This window comes from Pangasianodon hypophthalmus, chromosome 9 (genome assembly GCF_027358585.1).
Source record: "Pangasianodon hypophthalmus isolate fPanHyp1 chromosome 9, fPanHyp1.pri, whole genome shotgun sequence".
Taxonomy (NCBI): Eukaryota; Metazoa; Chordata; class Actinopteri; order Siluriformes; family Pangasiidae; genus Pangasianodon; species Pangasianodon hypophthalmus.
This window is the reverse complement of record NC_069718.1, coordinates 30,210,390-30,230,113: the sequence shown is the minus strand read 5'-3', so window position 1 is coordinate 30,230,113 and position 19,724 is coordinate 30,210,390. Positions and strand designations below refer to the sequence as shown.

General features: G+C 38.9%; 3 protein-coding genes and 1 long non-coding RNA gene across 4 annotated transcripts; all 4 read right to left on the bottom strand.

Annotated features, from left to right (window-relative positions):
• Window positions 1-545: 545 nt before the first annotated feature.
• LOC117597905 (mesothelin-like protein) lies at window positions 546-5,285 on the bottom strand. Its single transcript, XM_053236663.1, has 11 exons — window positions 5,175-5,285; window positions 3,660-3,850; window positions 3,361-3,451; window positions 3,150-3,249; window positions 2,884-3,056; window positions 2,429-2,584; window positions 1,789-1,922; window positions 1,549-1,676; window positions 1,202-1,296; window positions 773-1,100; window positions 546-677 (listed from the first exon to the last, which is right to left on the bottom strand). The coding sequence occupies exons 2-10, from the start codon at window positions 3,797-3,799 to the stop codon at window positions 927-929; spliced, it is 1,191 nt and encodes a 396-aa protein (XP_053092638.1). The 5' UTR covers window positions 3,800-3,850; window positions 5,175-5,285; the 3' UTR covers window positions 546-677; window positions 773-926.
• A 21-nt stretch (window positions 5,286-5,306) lies between these two features.
• LOC128318787 (uncharacterized) lies at window positions 5,307-7,307 on the bottom strand. The gene is made up of 6 exons (XM_053236662.1): window positions 6,991-7,307; window positions 6,558-6,728; window positions 6,216-6,353; window positions 5,986-6,035; window positions 5,643-5,775; window positions 5,307-5,521 (listed from the first exon to the last, which is right to left on the bottom strand). The coding sequence occupies exons 1-6, from the start codon at window positions 7,267-7,269 to the stop codon at window positions 5,393-5,395; spliced, it is 900 nt and encodes a 299-aa protein (XP_053092637.1). The 5' UTR covers window positions 7,270-7,307; the 3' UTR covers window positions 5,307-5,392.
• Window positions 7,308-7,361: 54 nt separating this feature from the next.
• LOC128318788 (uncharacterized) lies at window positions 7,362-8,007 on the bottom strand. The gene is made up of 3 exons (XR_008302225.1): window positions 7,893-8,007; window positions 7,545-7,669; window positions 7,362-7,398 (listed from the first exon to the last, which is right to left on the bottom strand). It is a non-coding gene; the product is annotated as an uncharacterized LOC128318788 (long non-coding RNA).
• Window positions 8,008-8,353: 346 nt separating this feature from the next.
• LOC117597906 (uncharacterized) lies at window positions 8,354-18,270 on the bottom strand. The gene is made up of 17 exons (XM_053236676.1): window positions 18,234-18,270; window positions 16,321-16,412; window positions 15,614-15,645; window positions 13,853-13,874; window positions 13,629-13,650; window positions 11,491-11,541; window positions 11,199-11,283; window positions 10,953-11,099; window positions 10,656-10,864; window positions 10,467-10,570; window positions 10,189-10,307; window positions 9,850-10,026; window positions 9,515-9,720; window positions 9,325-9,425; window positions 8,970-9,088; window positions 8,720-8,845; window positions 8,354-8,617 (listed from the first exon to the last, which is right to left on the bottom strand). The coding sequence occupies exons 2-17, from the start codon at window positions 16,370-16,372 to the stop codon at window positions 8,420-8,422; spliced, it is 1,770 nt and encodes a 589-aa protein (XP_053092651.1). The 5' UTR covers window positions 16,373-16,412; window positions 18,234-18,270; the 3' UTR covers window positions 8,354-8,419.
• Window positions 18,271-19,724: the final 1,454 nt, after the last annotated feature.

Here is a 19,724-nt window from a genome sequence, read left to right as displayed (position 1 = left end):
TTAGAAACTTGGAATTTCATTCACTCTCTTTTCAAAGCCATTTTCACCTCCGTTTACGTGTGTGTGTGTGTGTGTGTGTGTTAGATTAGTTTCTGTGTTTTAGAATAGTAATAAAGTCTCGTCTGATTTTTAAAGGCCAGTGTCTTGTGTCTCTGTGCTGCAAATTTACTGCCTTAAACTGCCGATCTTGTTACTGTGCTCTTAATATAGCTTGTCACTATATTTAGGATATTATTGCCGGTGGCCACGGAGGTAATATCCCATACACAATTAATAAATACACTCATTTCAACTTACGAATAGTTGATCAGCTATTAAAATATTAAGTTTACAAATTTCCACTTCTGAGCTGATCTTTTTATTCTCTTATTATGGTGGAGAATACATCAGCTTAACTTAAACAACTAATTTCCTTATATATATTTGGGTCAGACCGAATGCTGCTGTGGGTCTACATGAATGATTACATACTTCAGTGCATAGCTGTGCACAAATGTTTTTTGTTTTTTTTTGCTACAGCGCCAATCAAATTTTCATACCATGTGTGAAAACCTGTCCAGTACATCATCCAAAGGTCCAGAAAAATTCTGGAAGAAAAGCTTCCAAGCGTCTTTAGAGTAGTTCAGGCTGCTTGTCAGTTTGCATGTGAGCAGTGTGGCCAGATCATGAGCATTAACCTTGAAAGACAAGAAACAGAGGTTTCTGTGGTCAACTCATCTTCTGCATAAAAGGACTGAACCTGAGGAGAGGATTTTGTTCATAGAGGACTCACTGATGAACAGGCATAGGCAGGAATGCTGAAGTTGCACAGTACTGCAGAAACATTTCCAGATGCGAACTCGCTATCAAGAAAAAAAGAATAATGTTATACATCTACTAAAAACGTTCTCTATAAAGTTTGCTCGTTTTTCATTTGATTAAAAAGGTCACCTGTCTACACCATAACAAGGGTTGTGGTTGATGATGCCAAGATTCAGTGTGTTCAGATCAGATTGGTTCTGTCGTGACACCCAGGACTGAACCACTGAGGAGTTCTCAAACAGCTTCAGATCAGCTATGTTTACCCCCATTAGATCCCTCACTGTGCTCACATTCAGGATCTGGCACACACAAAAACAGTTTTCATCAAGTTCATCTGCAGTTTTCTTTATTTTACTTCTTATAACTCAAGCATCCACTATGTTCATTTAATGTTTTATACCTTGAGAACAGCAGGGTCCAGACTAATGAATATGGTGATGTCCATACTGATGTTCTGGGTAGAAAGAGCTTGTATACCCTCCACAGGAGCTCCACCTATACACACACACACGTTAACAACTAAATTCATGGTGTGTGTGTCTGTGTGTGTGTGTGTGTGTGTGTGTGTGTGTGTGGGTGGGTGGGTGGGTGTGTGTGTGTGTGTGTGGGTGGGTGGGTGGGTGCATGCGGGTGTGCATATGTGCATGCGTTTGTGCAGCTACTTTTCATTCAATCCAACTACTGCTGTTCTAAAACACTACACCTGTGTGTGTTTAGTATTTCTGTGTATGTGGATGATTGTTTTACCCAGGTAAGGTCTCATAATTTGGTAGTATGCTTTGCTGCGTTGATTGCTGAATGAAGTGTTGGCTGTGATGTACAGAGCGGATTTCTGTTCGATGGTACATGAGGAAAGATCTGGAAACAGGACCTCCCTGCATAGAGAAAAAAATGTAAACTATATGAGCAGTAATGCACTCAAATTATTCTCAAATCTCTTTATTCATCCATGTTTGTGTATGTATGTACCTGTGAGTTTGTACTTACTTTAGGCTATCAGCATTGATATTTTCCAGTACACTGATGTTTAAAGTACAGATGTTGGAACCAACTGCATTTATTTCAGCACTTCCCAGAGAGCGATTCCCCATGCTCAGATACCTCATAATAACCGCTTTACTCTACAAAATACACAAACATTATTCTAGTAGCAAGCACATCAGTGTCTGAGGATTGAAAATGCTTAACTAGTATGGTTTTGATCTATTACTGGTTTAAACAAACTCTGACATACTTTAAGTTTAAGATAAAGACCAGACCTGGAGCTCCACCTTCTTCTTCTACACCAACTGTAGGAAAAGTAAACACTTCCCTTCATTCTAAAATTTCTCTCTCTCTCTCTCGATCTCTCTCTCTCCCTCTCCCTCTCTGAAGGATCATAGATAATCCCTCTCACCCTCTATGAAGGATGGCAGATATTGTCTCACTTTCTTTGAAGGATCTCAGACGATCTCAATCTCTTTCTCTGTCTCTCCCAGAGGTGTTGAAAACATGGTCTTAATTCACAAATTGGTTGTAATACACATGAAGACAACACTGTGGTTGTACCCACAGTAGTAATCAATCCAAAAAATTTTTTACAGGTCTAAGACACACACACACACACACACACACACCCTTCTATTACCTTTTCTGGTTCCCAGAGTCCATCATTTGAGTCCATCAAAGAGGACAGTGTGTCAATTATGGTAATGTTCCACTTGCTAATGTCATCAATAGTGGCCACACGAGAAGCGGAACCCAGTAGCTGCAGCACACCATCATTAAGGCCTGATGGGTAAATCTACACATGCACACAAAATCAACAATTTATTATATACCACCTAACACACACTGTCCAAAATGTTGTGTGGGTGAATCCACCATACACACAAAGACAGACATTAAACTCACAACACAAAAACAAACCCTGTTTTACAGGGGTACATTTTCAAAACATACAATATGCAAGTATCATATTTAAACCGACACTGTCAGTAATGTCAGAATTTTATGACTGAAAGGCACAAACAACCTCCTCTTTCGTGTAGTGCTACTGTAGTGCTAAAGAGTCCCAGTGTCACAGTGTTCAGTGCTGCTGACCTGGTTTAACTTGTTCAGAATGACGGTCTGGAAGCTGGTGTCCACCACTTTCTCAGTGATGGCTGCCAGGTTGTTCTGCAGGACAGCGATGTCCAGATACAGATCAAACTGGGTGGAGTTAAAGCCGAAAGGAAACGACGCATCTGCAATTGTCACCGCTGTGATGTTGCTCACTGTTAGACACAGAACAAAGTTAATCACTGAAGGACAGAATCCAAAATATATCCCTGTATCTCAGTGCTTTTTACACTGTAAAGTACTGTTACCTGTAGCACTTTCTGAGTTGCATTCTGTAAAGAATGTCCTTAGCTTCTTCATCGGGATCTTCTGCCTCCTCAGGACTGAAAAGAACTTCCTCTTTACATTCTTCAACAATGCGCACACACAGAGATAACATTAAATTAGTCCCAAAAGGTCTAACATTGGGTCAATAAATCAATCACAAGCGCAAATTTAAAACTGAACAGGTTTACATACAAAGCTAAGTGTGTTGCAGAGGTCTGACTTGAAATAGACAGCCAGGATGCTGAGTTGCTCCACGGTCTGCTCATTCCACGTTGAGGGATAACTGATTTAAAAAAAAATGTCTATGAGATCTTATTCATATCTAATACAATACAGTTATAGACACAAATCATTTCATTTGGTTTATGCCATTTTAACACCAAGCCTAACATTATTAGAACAATTTAAATGCAGTGACGGTTCAGAAATATTTTTCTACAGCTGAACCAAATTCAAAGGTATGCACTGATCTGCAAAAATCTCTGTCTCACCCATAAGCGGTGTTCCCACTGAGGAGCAAAGACTGTACAGCAGTGATCTGAGAATCAGAAAGATCTCCACAGTTCTTCAGTTTCTCCAAAATGAGAGGGTGAGAGTTCTGGATGTAGGAGGGGTCCAGTGTGCACGCCATATTCCCCAGAACCTCCACCTGATAACTGGTCAGGCTCACACCAGATATACCCTACAATGTCAAAAACCATGAAGGAGTGTCACATTAAAACGCAGAATCTGTAAGAACGGGGGTCCTTGTGAGGATTCCAATGTTTAGTGTCAAGATCTCTGACTGTCTTATGTTTGAACATGTTGAATTATGATCTCAGAGATTTGGAGTTCTTGTCTGAAATGTTGCGTTTGCCTCAAGACAGTTTACTGTCTCCTGAGTGTTTGAGCGATTTCTATCACCGCACCCTCTATGCCCAAAACTTTCTTTTCAGTATTTAGAGGTCAGCAAACCTGAGTACAATTCCTGATCTGGGAACCACCCAAAAGCATTCTATTGTTGTTCTATGTCACAGTCGGAATTGAACTTTGCTCACATGGATTTTCATATGACTGCTATGCTGATGACACTTGATGTCTCCTTTCCTCCTTTAGACAATCATTTTTCTGAATAGAGCATGTAGTAGATGGCAGCTCATCAGCTGAAACTAAATCCCAGCAAGAGTGTTGCATAGAGCGTTGCTGTTGTGGAGATGCATGCCCACATCAAGATCTTGAGATCTCCATGGACAACTCTCAGATGTCAACATCTCACAATGCATGCAACCTTGGGGTATTTCTGGACAATCAATTGTCCTTCACTACTCATATTGCTAAGCTGACTGCTAACATCAGGAGGATCTTGAGGCCATTTCTATCCACAAAGCTCACTCAGGTGCTTGTTCATTCCCTCATCATCTTGAGACTGGACTACTGAATGTCGCAGTTCTGCCCCTGCATACTGCATACCACCCGCCCCCTGCAACTGATCAAGAGTGCAGCTGCCAGACTTGTTTTCAACCTTGCTCCCTCCAATGGCTTTCTGTTGCTACTGCATCAGATTTAAAACACAAAGACAAAAACGGACAAGCACATGCATACCTGAAGGCACTTATCACAGACCACTCTCTACCATACTCACTGGCTGTCTTCAAACAAAAAAAAACTCAAGACCCAACTCTTCACCAAGCCCTTGTATTAAAACTTCCATTAAACAAATCCCTTGTCTTTTGTCTCTGTTTTTTATTCTGTACTAACCACCAATACAGTTTCAGCTGAATGGTATTCTTACTTCCTATTCATAGACATAGTGAATTACCGTATTAATATATGTTTTTGATAGGGCACAAAGCACTAATGTAAGTCACTCTGTAGAAGGGAATCTGATAAATGCTGTAAATGTATATTTCAACATTGGAATTTCATGAGACACAAATTGATTGAAAGATTGGGTGACTTGTTTTCCGTAATATTTAAGTGCTAATATTGAGTGTTGGTCTATGAACATGTTATTGTGTATGTTTTACCAGGCAGTCCTTTGCATCATTGAACAGGATGGTCTTTTTGTCAAGGCCGTGGGAAAGAACGGAGAAATCTGCTCTGCCCAGGGCAGAGAAATATGACCGACAGTTCTCCTTCTGTATCTTCTCATAGCTACAACACACACACACACATTACAGATAGCATATGACCCATATTCTTAACCTCAGATATTTGAAAATTGGGAATGCAGGGGAAGTGTGCCTTATCTTTTATATACGGTACATTGTGTATGTGAACGTGTTACACACCTGTAGTACAGAAGCATATCAGAGGGGACGTCAGTAAAGCTAACAAATGGATCGTCTTTCACGTAGTTGTACATGCAGGTCAGCTGAAACACAAAACGCACCGTGACTGTGTGGTATCTCAGGTACCAGTAAAAGTTTGGGTCCACTTGCTACCTGTGTTTCAGACTGTGTGCGGAATGTGAATGAATATCAGAGTGTATGTACCTGAGCCTCTTTCAGGAGGACCTTGTCTCTGCCTGCACGGGGTCTACAGGCTTTCACTAGATCTTTGGCTTTCTGCTGTGGGAGAGTCTGAACTGAGCTGCAGGAGAATCCCTGCAGTATTGATGCTGACAGACTGTGGGGAGAAACACACACACAGTCACACACAGACATACACACACTGATGAACCAAAACGCAACATCTTATTGGACTCTGGCAGAATCATATGCGTTATCTGGATTGTTCACCCAGTGGTTATTTACACTGCCTATGTAAGCGAGTCAGGCTGTGTGTGTTTGTGTATGTGTGTGCGTGTGTGTGTGTGTGTGTGTGTTTCTAACTCACTCTTCTGGATTATCACTGGCATTGGCCACTGCACCAAACAACATCATAGCCTGGTAAAATCAAACAAAGAATTCAAAATTTTATTGATGCGTTTTACACCCTGAGATCCAAACTTGACAGGAATTCAGACCTCTGTAAGTGCTGTGATCACAGTCAAGCCATGTTACTCTAGGTTTTCAGTATAACAAAGTGATTTACATTTCTCTGACAATGTAGGTCTGTTCAGTTACCTGTTCGTGACTCCAGCTCTTGTTGTTGATGAGTGAAATGTCAACAGAGCTCAGTGAGGTCAGTAGAACAAGTGGAATATACATCACGAGTGCATCCGGAACATTCTGTAGCACTTCAGTTTGGTCTACAGAGATTACCTGGGAGAAAGTGTGGGAGCAGACCTTCAACTTTTCCAGACTAAACAAACTGCATTCTTAACAAAGAATTGGTATTAAATTAAAATAAACTGATATAGAAAACAGTAATGTAAATCTCCATTTCAGTAATGTGCTGTAATGTATTTTGCATGTGTGTGTGCGTGTGTGTGTGTGTGTGTTCTGTGTGTGTAAGAGAGAGAATACCTTCTGGACAAATGTCTTTTGCAGAATAACTGGTGCTGACAGAATGTTATTGATGAATGTTGGATTCTGCGATAAAGACAGAAGCTGAGACGATGGGATGATGGAGATGATTGCAGAGGGAACGCCGCCGATGAGTGTTCCCAGGGACTCCAGAGAGGAGGCACTGCTGATCTGTGAGGCAAAACAATCAGATCTTCAACTTTAAAAAAGAAAAAATATGAATCTGCTGTTTTGGATCTGAGCGCAGGGAGTATTTAAGGGAGTATTTAACTTACAGCACTTTTCTTTATATACAGTGTAGTTGGTTAGTATTTGAACAGTAATACAATTTTGTTCTTTACAGGGGGATTTGGTGAAATTGCTCTAAACAGACTTGGTCTCGCTTCCAGTATCGTAGACTGACATTCTTGACAAGTGTACAGTGTACACTCACATTAAAGCCTGCACTAATGATGCTCTGGATCAGGGCATTCACTTGGCCCTGGTCCCAGCCACTGATGTTACTGAGTGTAGACAGAGCACTGTTTATCACACTGGAGGGGGTGGAGCTTATCTGGCCCACAGTCAGGCCCACACACTGGCTGCCCAAAGATTGGATGGTGGATGCAGATACACTGGGGAACTTTGCTACCAGCACCGCTGTGACCTGAGAGGAGAAGAGGATTATAGTTAGCTTGCACTTTGACAGAATAACTGACTGACAGGGTCTCATTGATTGATCACCTCTGGATTCATTTCTGTGCAGAAGTTGTTGATGCTCGTCAGGATAGTCTTGATGTCTGCATCTCCCAGATGAACAAACATGGAGGAAGGAGTTCGACACAGCAGCTCAGCTGGCAATCTATAAGATCGCAAACAACCTTTTAAAAATGCGTACAAAGATATTTATCCTTGTATGTAGTCCGTTACCTAAGGGGGTTGAATTGATGAGGCTGGATGAATAAATAGAATTTATAGTTAACAATAGTTGTTAGTGTGGAGTGTTACCCGAGTGGGCTGAAGTCAGGATTCTGGATGTATAACTCTGTTGTGTAGTACTCCAGGACACTGGCTGAAATTCCTGGGTTGTTGAACAGCTGAAGATTTTCTGCGTTCTGCAGGAACACACTCGTCTAAAGGACACAATAAAACACACACATTAATACGTCACTATGGGTGTGTGTTGTGTTAGGTAGATAATACATTATATGTAGATGAGCAGAAATAATCATGTGTGTAAATGTCTGAATGACTAACATGTATGATTACAGGTATGTTTGTTTGTTGGTGTGTGAGTTTGTGTGTGTGTGTGTGTGTGTGTGTGTGTGTGTGTGTCTGTGTGTGTTAGTATGTTACCATGTTTCCTGGTAGGAATGACTGCAGGTCAGCGAGGTTAATGAAAGTGATGAAGAATCCGATGTTGTTAGCAAACCAGGCAGTGGAGTTCAGAAGAAGATCTGAGGAGTTATAGCAGCGGGGGCTGCCATCTGCAAGATACACATACAGATAGTTATGTTGAGACTCACATACTGTGCACACACAATTATAGGAAATGAAGCATGGATTGCTTGGATTGAAGGATGTGCAGTACTACTCAGCAGAGTGGGAGAGAGAGAGAGAGATGTAGTTATTCTTACCGCTGCTGTTCAGATACACTTTAATGGAGCTATACACATCAGCTGGGGTGAAATCGGTTGCGGAAAAATTGTAGTTGTCCCCCAGGATAGACACCCTGCTCACAAACACACACAAACACACATTTATACATACATACATATATACATATAGAAGTGATTTTAGTACAGATCCTCAATTTTTTAGCCAAGAGACAGGGCACAGTGTTTGTGCTGACAGCCCTGTGTAATGGTACATCAAACAAATACTCACAGTTTCCTGTATGACAGACAGGAGGCGCCACTGAGCTGGGCAGAGCTGATGAGCTGAGAACTGAGGTAGGGCAGGTAGTGAACCAGTGTGACCTTAAACCACTGTTCTACATCAGCCTGAGATGAGGCATTGAGAGCACGAGGCCACACACACTCCAACGTGTGGCTGGCCAAAGCTGAGGATAAAACAGACTCCTGTAGAGAGAAACAGGGATTATTCTATGAGCTAATCCTGATATAATAAAGGCAAGTAATCCAGATGGACTAAAAGGGTATGTGAAATGAAGACAGGTGTACCATCTCCAGGTATTGATTGGTTCTATTGTAGTTGTTGAGGAGTGTGCAGAGCTCAGAACCATCAATCACTGTGTTTGGCCTGTTCAGAAACTCTCCGAGTTCTTCCGGAGAGATGGAGCCCAAAAGCTAGAGGACACAGAGCAGAGACAACGCACTCGTTACAGAGGGAGATGTTGACAGTTCATTGGCTGCCGCTTAAACTATTAGTGAGCGACGCACTGACACGATCAGTGTTATAGAGCAGAAATACCTCTGCCTGTCGGTCAGCTGGGATCAGAGACAGGAAATCTTTCAGGTCAGGGAATCCAAAATTGAGGAACATCTGTTTCAGGAACATGTAGAAGCTTCCTCTGCTGTAGCAGCTCAGGCCTGTGAGGCAATATAGGGCACTAATGAAAAAAGACTGTGGTGAATTCAGATTGATATTAGACCAGTGAATGTGGGACACTCCTGACCCAAATTCTTCATCTGCCAATCACATCTACTGATCACTGCCTGCACACTGGACTAGGCTGAGTCAGCAAATATGCAAGCAAGAAAAAGCACACTTGAAACAAACACACACACACACACACACATACACACACACACACACACACACAGACCTTGGCTGGACTGGTACTTGAGATAGTCTTGTGTGTAATTGAAGACAGTATCGGACTGTGTTGCAGAGAGGTCACTGTACACATTATCAAGTCCTTTCACTCTGTAAACACAACGACATAGAAGTAAACAAGTTAAAAATCAAAGAAAGTAAAGAATAGATCTGTGCGTTCACGTTGAGGAGGAGCTCACATCTCTCTGTAGGAGTCACAGCTGATGTTCATGGGGATGATCGACAGGGTGTTTGGACCAATCCCAGGAAGGAAGAAGGAAAGGTAAGTCTGGAACCACAGGGCAAAGTCCCCTGGGCTGAAACTTTGGAAGTGAGGCACCAGATCCAAGAGTGTCATGTTCAGAATGGTGTGTGATATTGCTGAAGGAATGCTAGTCATGTTCATCTGCAAACACACAGCAGCACAGATTAACAGTCTGGACACACTCGGACTTCACCAATTAGTATGCATAGAATAAACGTGTCTTATTGCGAAAAGAAATGTGCCCTGGTTTTAGACTACAGAGATCCTCACTTGTATTGCAGTCTGGTGGAAGACTGTGAAGAAGCTGCCAAGTTGATTCCGATCTAAAGATGTGATCACCCTGCTAAACACCTCTCTAAACACAGAGTCATTTCCCAACACTCCTGAATCCGGCTGCAAGATGAACTGTGCCTTCTGCTCACTGGACAGTAAGCCTAACACTGCAACCTGCAGGACAAAACATGCATTTCACACATTCTGTTCACACCAGCTCAGTGGTACAGCAGCTGCCTGCCCTCTCCACCAAAATCCAGAGGCCAACTGGTACTACTATAGTCAATTGCAAACTCACAAGAAACATAAAGTTGGTGCAACTTTGATGTTACTCACGCTGGAGAAATTTGCATTTAGAATTTTGAGCTTTTCCAAGGGGGCATAATTGGAGAAATTGCCAAGGTTCTTTTCAAGCCACTTATTGCTGCCAGAAGTGTTGGAACGACAGCCAGGGTCTACAAAGATCACAGACCATTAGTTAAATTAATCAGAACATTCTCAATGGCTCTTGGTTTATTTCATTCAGGCAATCAATTGGCTTAATCTCAACAGGCTAAAACAAGTAGAAGACTGCCAGCTTTCTCTAGTAGAACAATTAAAAGGGGCCTATGTACCTGGGAGGTCAACTCTTGACAGGAAGGGAAAGATGAATGAAGTAAAGACCAACTGCTTCTGTTCCTCTTTCATGAGTGATTCTTGACTGCTAAGAGCTTCCACCCTAAGTTGGATGAGAACAGAATTACTTCATCTTCATGTCCTAAATAACACATGCAGAGTTCTAAAATTCCATTGTCCATACTTACACAATCTGGTAGCTCTCACAGCTGAAGCTTTTGGAACTGAGGCTGGACAGAAAGTCTGCGGACACTGATGACAAAAATGGTCTGAGCCTCATCTGGAACCACTCAGTGATGAAAGCGGCATTCATCAGCTGTGCTGCAGTGAAGTCCTTGATTATCACCTCCCAGATGGCATCAAGTATATTTGAGTCAGACCGAATGCTGCTGTGGGTCTACATGAATGATTACATACTTCAGTACATAGCAGTGCACAAATGTTCTTTGTTTTTTTTAACTACAGCGCCAATCAAATTTTCATACCATGTTTGAAAACCTGTCCAGTACATCATCCAAAGGTCCACAAAAATTCTGGAAGAAAAGCTTCCATGTTTCTTTAGAGTAGTTCAGGCTGCTTGTCAGTTTGCATGTGAGCAGTGTGGCCAGATCATCAGACGATAGAACAACACCCTTGCGAGACAAAAATTAGTGGTTGAAGTTTTGCTAATTCTTTGCATAACAGGACTGAGCCTGAGCAGGTATTTTGCATTTTGTTCATTTATTACTCACTGATGAACAGGCATAGTCAGGTATGCTGAAGTTGCACAGTACTACAGAAATATTTCCAGATGAGAATGCAGTCTCAACTGGAAGGCTTTAAAAGAATACAATTAAATATAACATTACACAACTGTTATTGCTTTCTGAAGTTTATTCTTTTTGTATTTTAAAAATTGTAGCTTTTTTTTTATAAATAATAAGCATAAAATTTAATAAAAAATTAGAAATAAAGTCAACACACATTAAGTTTTTAGTTTTATGTTTAGTCATTTACTTGATTTGCAAAAAACTTGCAGCTTACCTGTCTACACCTTTACAGACGTTATTTGTGCTGGTAATATTCCTGTCTGTGCTGTTAACAATAGCAGTATTAGCACACACTTCAAAAGTGTTAACGGTGGTGGTCTTGCTATTGTTGCCATAATTCATATTAATGATGGTATTTATGTTTGTAATATCACTGTTGCTGGTGTCAACAGCAGTCCTATTATCAGTAATACGTGTGGATTCATTGGTGTTAAAGCTGTCACTGTTGCTATTATTGGTATTATTACTTGCATTTGCACTAGTGCCATTCCCGTTGGTGTTGTTAACAGTGGTGGTGTTGTTAACAGTGGTGGTGTTATTACTGAAAGTGGTGATGTCAATCATATTGAGGCTGTTACTGGTGGCAATAATGTTATCACTGTCAGAAGTATTCTCATTTTTCTTTACAGTAGTGGTGGTATTACTGACATTGGTAGTGTCAGTGGTGTTCTGCATGTTATTGGTACCATTAGTCATACTATCCCTGCTGTGTTAGTACTGCTATGGCTGGTGTTGAGGCAATAGTTGTGTTACTGCTTGTGTTTGTGTTGTCGATATCCATACTGGTGGTGTTGACAGTTGTGGTGTTATCATTGATATTTCAGTGATGTTGAGGATATCATTTGTGCTATTACTTGTATTGGTGCTGCTATTTGTGTTGTTGATATTGGTAGTGCCAGTGGTGGTGTTATCACTTCCAGTAGTGGTGTTGAGGCTGTCACTGGTGCTAATTGTGGTATTACTGTTTGTGTTTGTGTTATTGATACCCACATTGGTGGTGTTGAAAATGGTGCTGTTATTACTCACTGTAGCATCAGTTGTGTTGAGGCTGTCACTGGTGCTATTAGAGTTATTATTGCTGGTGTTTGTGTTGTTGGTATCCACACTGGTGTTGCTGATAGTAGTGGTGTTCCTACTAACATTGGCACTGTCAGTGGTGTCAAGGGTATCATTGGTACTATAATTGGTATTACTGATGCTATTTGTGCTGTTGATAGTGTCAGTGGTGCTGTTAGCACTTCTGGAAGTGGTAGCACATTGGTGTTGTTCAGAATGGTGCTTTGGTAGTGTCAGCAGTGTTGAAGCTGTCAGTAGTGCTATTTGTGGTATTACTGTTGGCCTTTGTGTTGTTGATACCTACAGTGGTGGTGTTGTGAGTAGTGCTGTTATTAGTCCCAGTAGAATCAATGGTGTTGAGGCTGTCACTGGTGACATTAGTGGTATTACTGCTTGTGTCTGTGTTGTTGATATCCACATTGGTGTTGTTGACAGCGATGATGTTATCACTTACTGTAGAAATAGTGTTGAGTCTGTCACTGGTCCTATTACTTGTATTACTGCTGGTATTTGTGTTGTTGATATTGTTAGTGTCATTATTGTTTTTATCACTTCTGGTAGTGGTGTTGAGGCTGTCACTGGTGCTTTTAGTGTTATAATTGCTGGTGTTTGTGTTGCTGATATCCAAACTGGTGTTGTCAACAGTGGTGCTGTTATCACTCACTGTAGAATCAGTGGTGTTGAGGAGGTCACTGGTGATGTTACTGGTATTACTAATGCTATTTGTGTTGATATTAGAAGTGGCAGATTTTATCACTTCCAGTAGTGGTATTGAGGATGTAACTGGTGCTATCACGGCTATTACTGCATGTGTTTGTCTTGTTGATATCCACATCGGTGTTGTTGTGAGTGGTGCTGTTATCATTCCTAGTAGAATCAGTGGCGTTGAGGCTATCACTGGTGCTATTAGTGGTATTATTTTTGGTGTTCGTGTTGTTGATATCACTCACTGTGTAATCAGTGGTGTTGAGGCTGACACTGGTGATATTGCTGGTATTACTGGTAGTTGTGTTGTTGACACTGTGGCATTAATTGAATTAGTGGTGTTTATGCTGTCAGTGGTGCCAGTTAAATTCCCACTGGTGGTTGTGTTGGTGATATTAAGATTAGAATACATAACAGTGTTCATTTTAACATTGTTAGTGTCAGTAGTGTGAGTCTATCAGTGGTGCCACTAATGTTATTCCACTCAAGTTTGTATTGGTGATATTATTTACAGTGGTGATATTATTTACACACTGTTGATTATATGAAATAATATATGAATATGCTACTAAAAGTTTTAATAATACATACCACAAAGTGCATGACTGTGTTGCTGCAATTGGGAAAATGGGTTTATAATGGTTAGAGGTGTCTTATTTAAGTGCAACAGGAGTTCCTTGAGCATAGTATTGTAATACCTTGACTCCAGAACTCATTTTTACACCTTATGTAATTTTAATGAAATCATCACACCAGATCTGCAGCATTATAAAAGATATTATACTGACTGCATTAATAAATGGTTGTACACTTACCGCTGGTTTCAGTTGAGTTGCACTGAAAGAAAATTAATCAGACAGTGTAACATATAATTTGTCATTGAACACTGAACAATTTTTGTCAATATTATGTACACGAATATGACATTTAATGTAAGCTTTAATACTGTATGTAACAACTCTCTATGTAAAGACTTTTGAGAATAAAACAATTACTCCTGCAACAAATACTTGTTGGTACTGGAAACAGCAAAAGTCATTAATAGCCTATCTAATGGGTTACAATATAGCTAAAGCCTAGAGCCTCACACAGTTAATAAAATCAATTAAAATTGCTTTAATATATATATTCTTCCTCCATCTGTCCTTTATTTTTCATTTATGTATTTTTATTTGTGTCAACCAATTACTGATCACTATTGCTCCCAATGACCAGTCAACGATCACTGTTTCGCCCAACCAAACACTGTTCACTATTTTTCCCAGCAACCAATCACTGATCACCAGTGTGTCCACCAACACACTTCTTTGTTCTTCATTTTAGATGCTCTTCTGGGTGATATTTACAGCAGGTTCCGTGAATATGCAAATTAGGCTATGACATCGTCTGGTGGCTTTTTGAACATGCATTAGTTACTCTTTCCAGAACAGAGTTGGCAACACTGTTAGCCTTGTCTCTGCCTAGTGAGTTACTGCTTCTAGAATATATTACAAAAGTCAACATAATTTCAACACTACACCTCAAAAAATGTCTTCAGTTTGATTCACAATGTCATGCCATAATAAATTTTGCCTCTTTATTTCACTGATTAGAAAATGCAATGTTATCTTGAATTAATTTTGTGTTTCTGGCAGGTTATAGAGACAGAACTGCAAAATGTAGCTGTCTGTATGCTTTTGCCTCACAAAATGAGTGCTGCATTCCTATAATCATTAATTGCTTCTTGTGCATAATGTTGCATCAGACCCTGCCCAGGGAAATAAGCCAAGCCCCTTCATCTTCATACAAATAGTGATCAGAAAACATTGCAGGAGTAGAGTAGGAAATAGATAAATGACTCAGTGCTCAGGAATCAATAAAATAGGCAACTTGCAAACACATACGCTCTTTGTCGACTACAGCTCAGCATCTCACAGAATATTCTCTGGCAAACTGATCTCCAAACTCCACAGCCCCGGCCTCAACACTTCAATTTGTAACTGGACTGTGGACTTTCTGACTAACAGACCGCAGAATGTCAGACACCTCTAACACTCTCAACACCGGTGTTCCACAAAACACCCATAACTGTGTACCAATCCACAACACGAACACTATCATTAGATTTTACAGATGACACCACAATCCTTTGCCTAATCTTAGACAACAATGAGACATTAACCCTTTCCTGTAAAATGAAACACATCATACCTAACTTTATAAATACTAACATATGTGTAACCCTAAAGCTAACTTTATAATTACACAGAATTTTCACAATTTCCTAGAAACCACTGTCATGTACTGCAGTGTTTATAAAGTTGATAGACAATCTTTAAATTTGAAATGAAATGAACCCACAACAGGATTGCCCACATTCCACCAAAGCACAGATCCATAAATTTTTTTAGCTCTTGTCGAGTTGGCAGAGCTGAACATATAGATATAGATTACATATAACTGAAGATAGGTGAATCATTGTATTTATGAAATCATTTCATTTCATTTTTTTTTTACTATATAATAATTTGTAACACGTTAGACCAGCCTATTAATGATTTTTGTTGTTTTTTGCCATTTCCATAGAGTTTTCTTACCTTTACTGCAGTGCTCTGAGCTGTGTAGTATCCTGAGCACAAAAGAAATATCCCATATAGTGAACAAACTTTGAAATTTTAATATATCAAATTAAAATAATAAAACACTTTGGCACAATCTTTATATTATATATAATATATATATATATATATAAAACACACATACATACAGTGCCATATTAAATAAATTCTTAAATAAATATACAGGACTCACATGATTTAACTAAAATAATAAATTTTTTTAAAAACCTGCAAGAGTAGTTCCTTGAAGAAACATACAGCTTAAATTCCATTGTAAAAGTTAAACACAAATAAACAGAGATGCTTTTTGTTTTAATGGAGTCAGTATTTAAATTATTGAAACAGACACTTACATACATTAAAAATAATTGGCTTTGATATTGAGAATAATATCTTTTAATTTCTTTAGTATTCTGTGCATTGTATTACACTAAATGCTGATTTCACTTATTTTTATTTATTTGTTGTATACATTGGATTTTTTATTAATATTTTTATAAGTAATAAAATATTTTATAATATAATACACAATTATATTTATTAATAATTTATGTATAATATTTATATGATTTATAAGATTATTATGTGTGATACAAATTATTATTATTATTATTATTATTATTATTATTATTATTATTATTATTTTGTATGCATTGATGTGTAATAAAATAAATGACATGTCCTACCTATGCAGAGAGCACAGAAGATGAGTGCTCGGCAGCTGATGTTTCGTCTCATCTTTGTTTCAGTTTTTTTGTTAGAACATAGTTCATCGATCCTGAAGGAAACAAGAGAAAATCACCCAAAATATCAATGAAATTAAAATATAAACATATATTGTATCTGCATTGAACAACACTGAACAATACAGGAAATGCAGAGGTCATTCTGAGCCATACTGTGTTTTATACACTGAATTCTCTAGTGGCCGGATGCTGTTCATTACGTTACACATGTTTGAGTTTAAAGTGAATATTTTATTTATGGTGATATAATTACTGCAGGTAATGTTGCAGTTACTTTAAGTCACATGACCATAAAAGTCAATCTCATTGTTATTGATCTTTATCAGGTTTAATTTAGAATTATTTCTTCATATGTGAATTAGTGCCAGATTTCACACATCATAACACTTAATCTCCTTAAACACTGCACTCAGTAGCAATTTCATCTAACGATGCTGCAGTTATTATAGCATGTTGCTATGCAAACACTATTTAAATAGTTTTTTTTTTTAAATTAAAGAAGTGGTGTGTAAGAATCATCAGTACAGTGAGGTGACACTCAGCTGTTTATCCACATTTATTCAGGTTGATTCTGGTTTATATGTAACAAAAACACATGTATTTATACTAATTTTAAACTAATGTTCATTTCACTACATTAAACTAATTTGAATTTGAAGTTTTATGTTTTCTTTTTTTATATTGAAATTATTTTGCATGATAATTGCACACTTTAGCACATTATTTTGCACTTATTGTATTAATGAGATTAAAGATAATTAAAGAGTGGAATTATATGTTGTAATTTTTACACATTAAACCTTTTATTTAAAAAAAAAAAAAACACTGTGTCTTTGACCCTCAGGGAATAAAGCCAGAATCCATTTCCAGGTACTGCAGTGTTTCCTACGTTTGTTTTGCTGCTGTTGGCAATGTTTTGAATTTTTCCCCCCACACAGGATTGCCCACATTCCACCAAAGCACAGACAATTAAAAATATATTTTTTTAACTCATGTTGAATTTAATCTGGTAATTGTGACAGAGCTGAACATATAGATATGCGCTACAGATAACTTAAGAGACATAAATCTTGCATGACCAAAAGAAATATAAACAGGTCAACAATGCAAAGTGGTAACACCTGTTTCCTTCACTCAGCCTTACTTAACACATTAACTTCAGCATTAACACAGCATAGGTAACAACTAACATAGGTGTTTTTAACCAACTCACCAAGACATGCATTAGCCAATGTTCATTCCATCAGTGAACAAAATTAATCATGCATTAACCAAAACCTTAATGAACATTCAGAACTTAACTATAATACCGAACTGATGCTGAAGAAAGTTCCATATATTTATAATATTTTGGAAGTTATACTCTTAAAGTTGTGCTAATTTATATGCATTTACTTTTAAGCATGGAATGAGTGAACATTAATTCAGGTGAATTTCATTAACATTTAAACAAAAGTCAATTAATACTTGTGTTAACTTACTGTGTTACTTTAACATTACATACAGTTTATTAATGCTGAAGATTATTGCTAATGTTAACTAACACAGTAAAACTGTTAGTTAAGGAAACCTTCATGTAAAACATTACCAAATTGTTTTAAAAAATATCTATTGTCCCTATAAAAGTGAAATGAATTAGACAATGTTCATTGTTAGAGCACATTGTTCCTCTCTGTCTCTTATAAAATAAAACTATTTTCCAAACACACATGCAGAACAACCAGCTTTGAACTCAATACTTGCCTGTAGTTATTTCCTCCAAAACTAGTATAAACCAGGAGTGATATGTTAGCTGTGCACCATGGAGCTGGTGTGTATGTGTGTGTGTGTATGTGCAGCAGAGATGTTCTTACCTGCGTGATGCTGCAGGTGTGTGAAGAACAAGCAACAGGTAGGACAGGTGGAGGTTAAATGTGTGAGAGAGAAGGATCTATCTACCTTTCGCCAAACTGGATTTTGACAGTTTTTGTCTGTGAGCAAATCTGATTTGTCGGGTAGCTTTAAAGAAATTTTAAATAAATTGATGAAAGGTACGGTCCAACCATGGCATTTTCTTGCTTTTTACGCTCTGTTTGTTGATGTTACGAGTGAACTTGTGCAAAACAGACATCCTGTAAACATTTTGGATGAATTAAAAAAAATACACGCTGTTATATATTGTACTTTAGATCATTCTGTCTTGGTTCAAACATTGCTTATGATAAAACGTTAGGTGTTTGTGTGTGTGTGTGTGTGTGTGTGTGTGTGTGTGTGTATATATATATATACAAATAAAGAATCTGAATAAAAGAATATGTTGTGTCTCGGTTCAAACGGTTTCTTTATGATAAAACGTTAGGTGTGCGTATACATAAAGAAACTGTGACCCTGTCTTTTTGTCTCATTTCGGTTTCACCATGTCTGAGAAACGCATGATGAAAAAAGCGTATTACGATCCTGCCCACACGGGTAGCTTCGGAGGCGTAGAATGACTTCGCAGAGGTGTGCGAGATGAAATGGGGAGGATGGTAGGGGTGGAAAGCATCAAAGATTTTTTATCTGAGCAGTACGTTTATACTCTACACAAACCCGTCAGAATACATTTTACTAGAAATAAAGTTTTCGTCCCACATCCCTTAAACCAATTTCAAGCCGACCTGTGCGATATGCAAGCTTTAGCGGAGTATAATGATGGGTATAATTTTTTATTAACGGTCATAGACATATTTTCCAAGAAGGCTTACGTCAGGGCTCTCAAGAGAAAAACAGCAGTCGGTGTGGTAAAGGCCTTTGAATCCGTTTTCGCCGAAAGTCAGACGCCCGTAAAACTACAAACCGACGCGGAGAAAGAATTTTTGAACAAGGGTTTTGAGGGCTCGATGAAAAAACACGGTATCATACATTTTTCCACAGTAAAAATTGACGGGGGACAGAGTCTACCATGTGGAGGAGATTCTGAAATGTCATACCGTTAGGGGTGAAAAACAGGCCCGAGAAATTTAACAGTTGGGTCAGAGGCCCCGAATTAAAAAATATATAAAAAACAGGTGCGCGGCGACGTCGCATCATTACCGTCATGTACGGACCGAAGTGCGGGGGTTTTTTCATCACTCGACCCTCTAACACCAGCATCGACATTTTTAAAGATAATACGAGTTCCAGTTACCGAGTGGATTTAGCCCAGCTTTTAGATTTGGAAGGGGAGTGGGAGGTCACTTTGACGGAGATTTCATACCCTCACACATGGTTTACAGTAGCTAAGGAACAGGCCTACTTAGAATGGCGGGTAAATCCCAAAGAACCGGCCACAGAGAGCAAGGTACATCGTCAAAAATTTGTGACTGGTAATTTCAGTACCCTGTCGT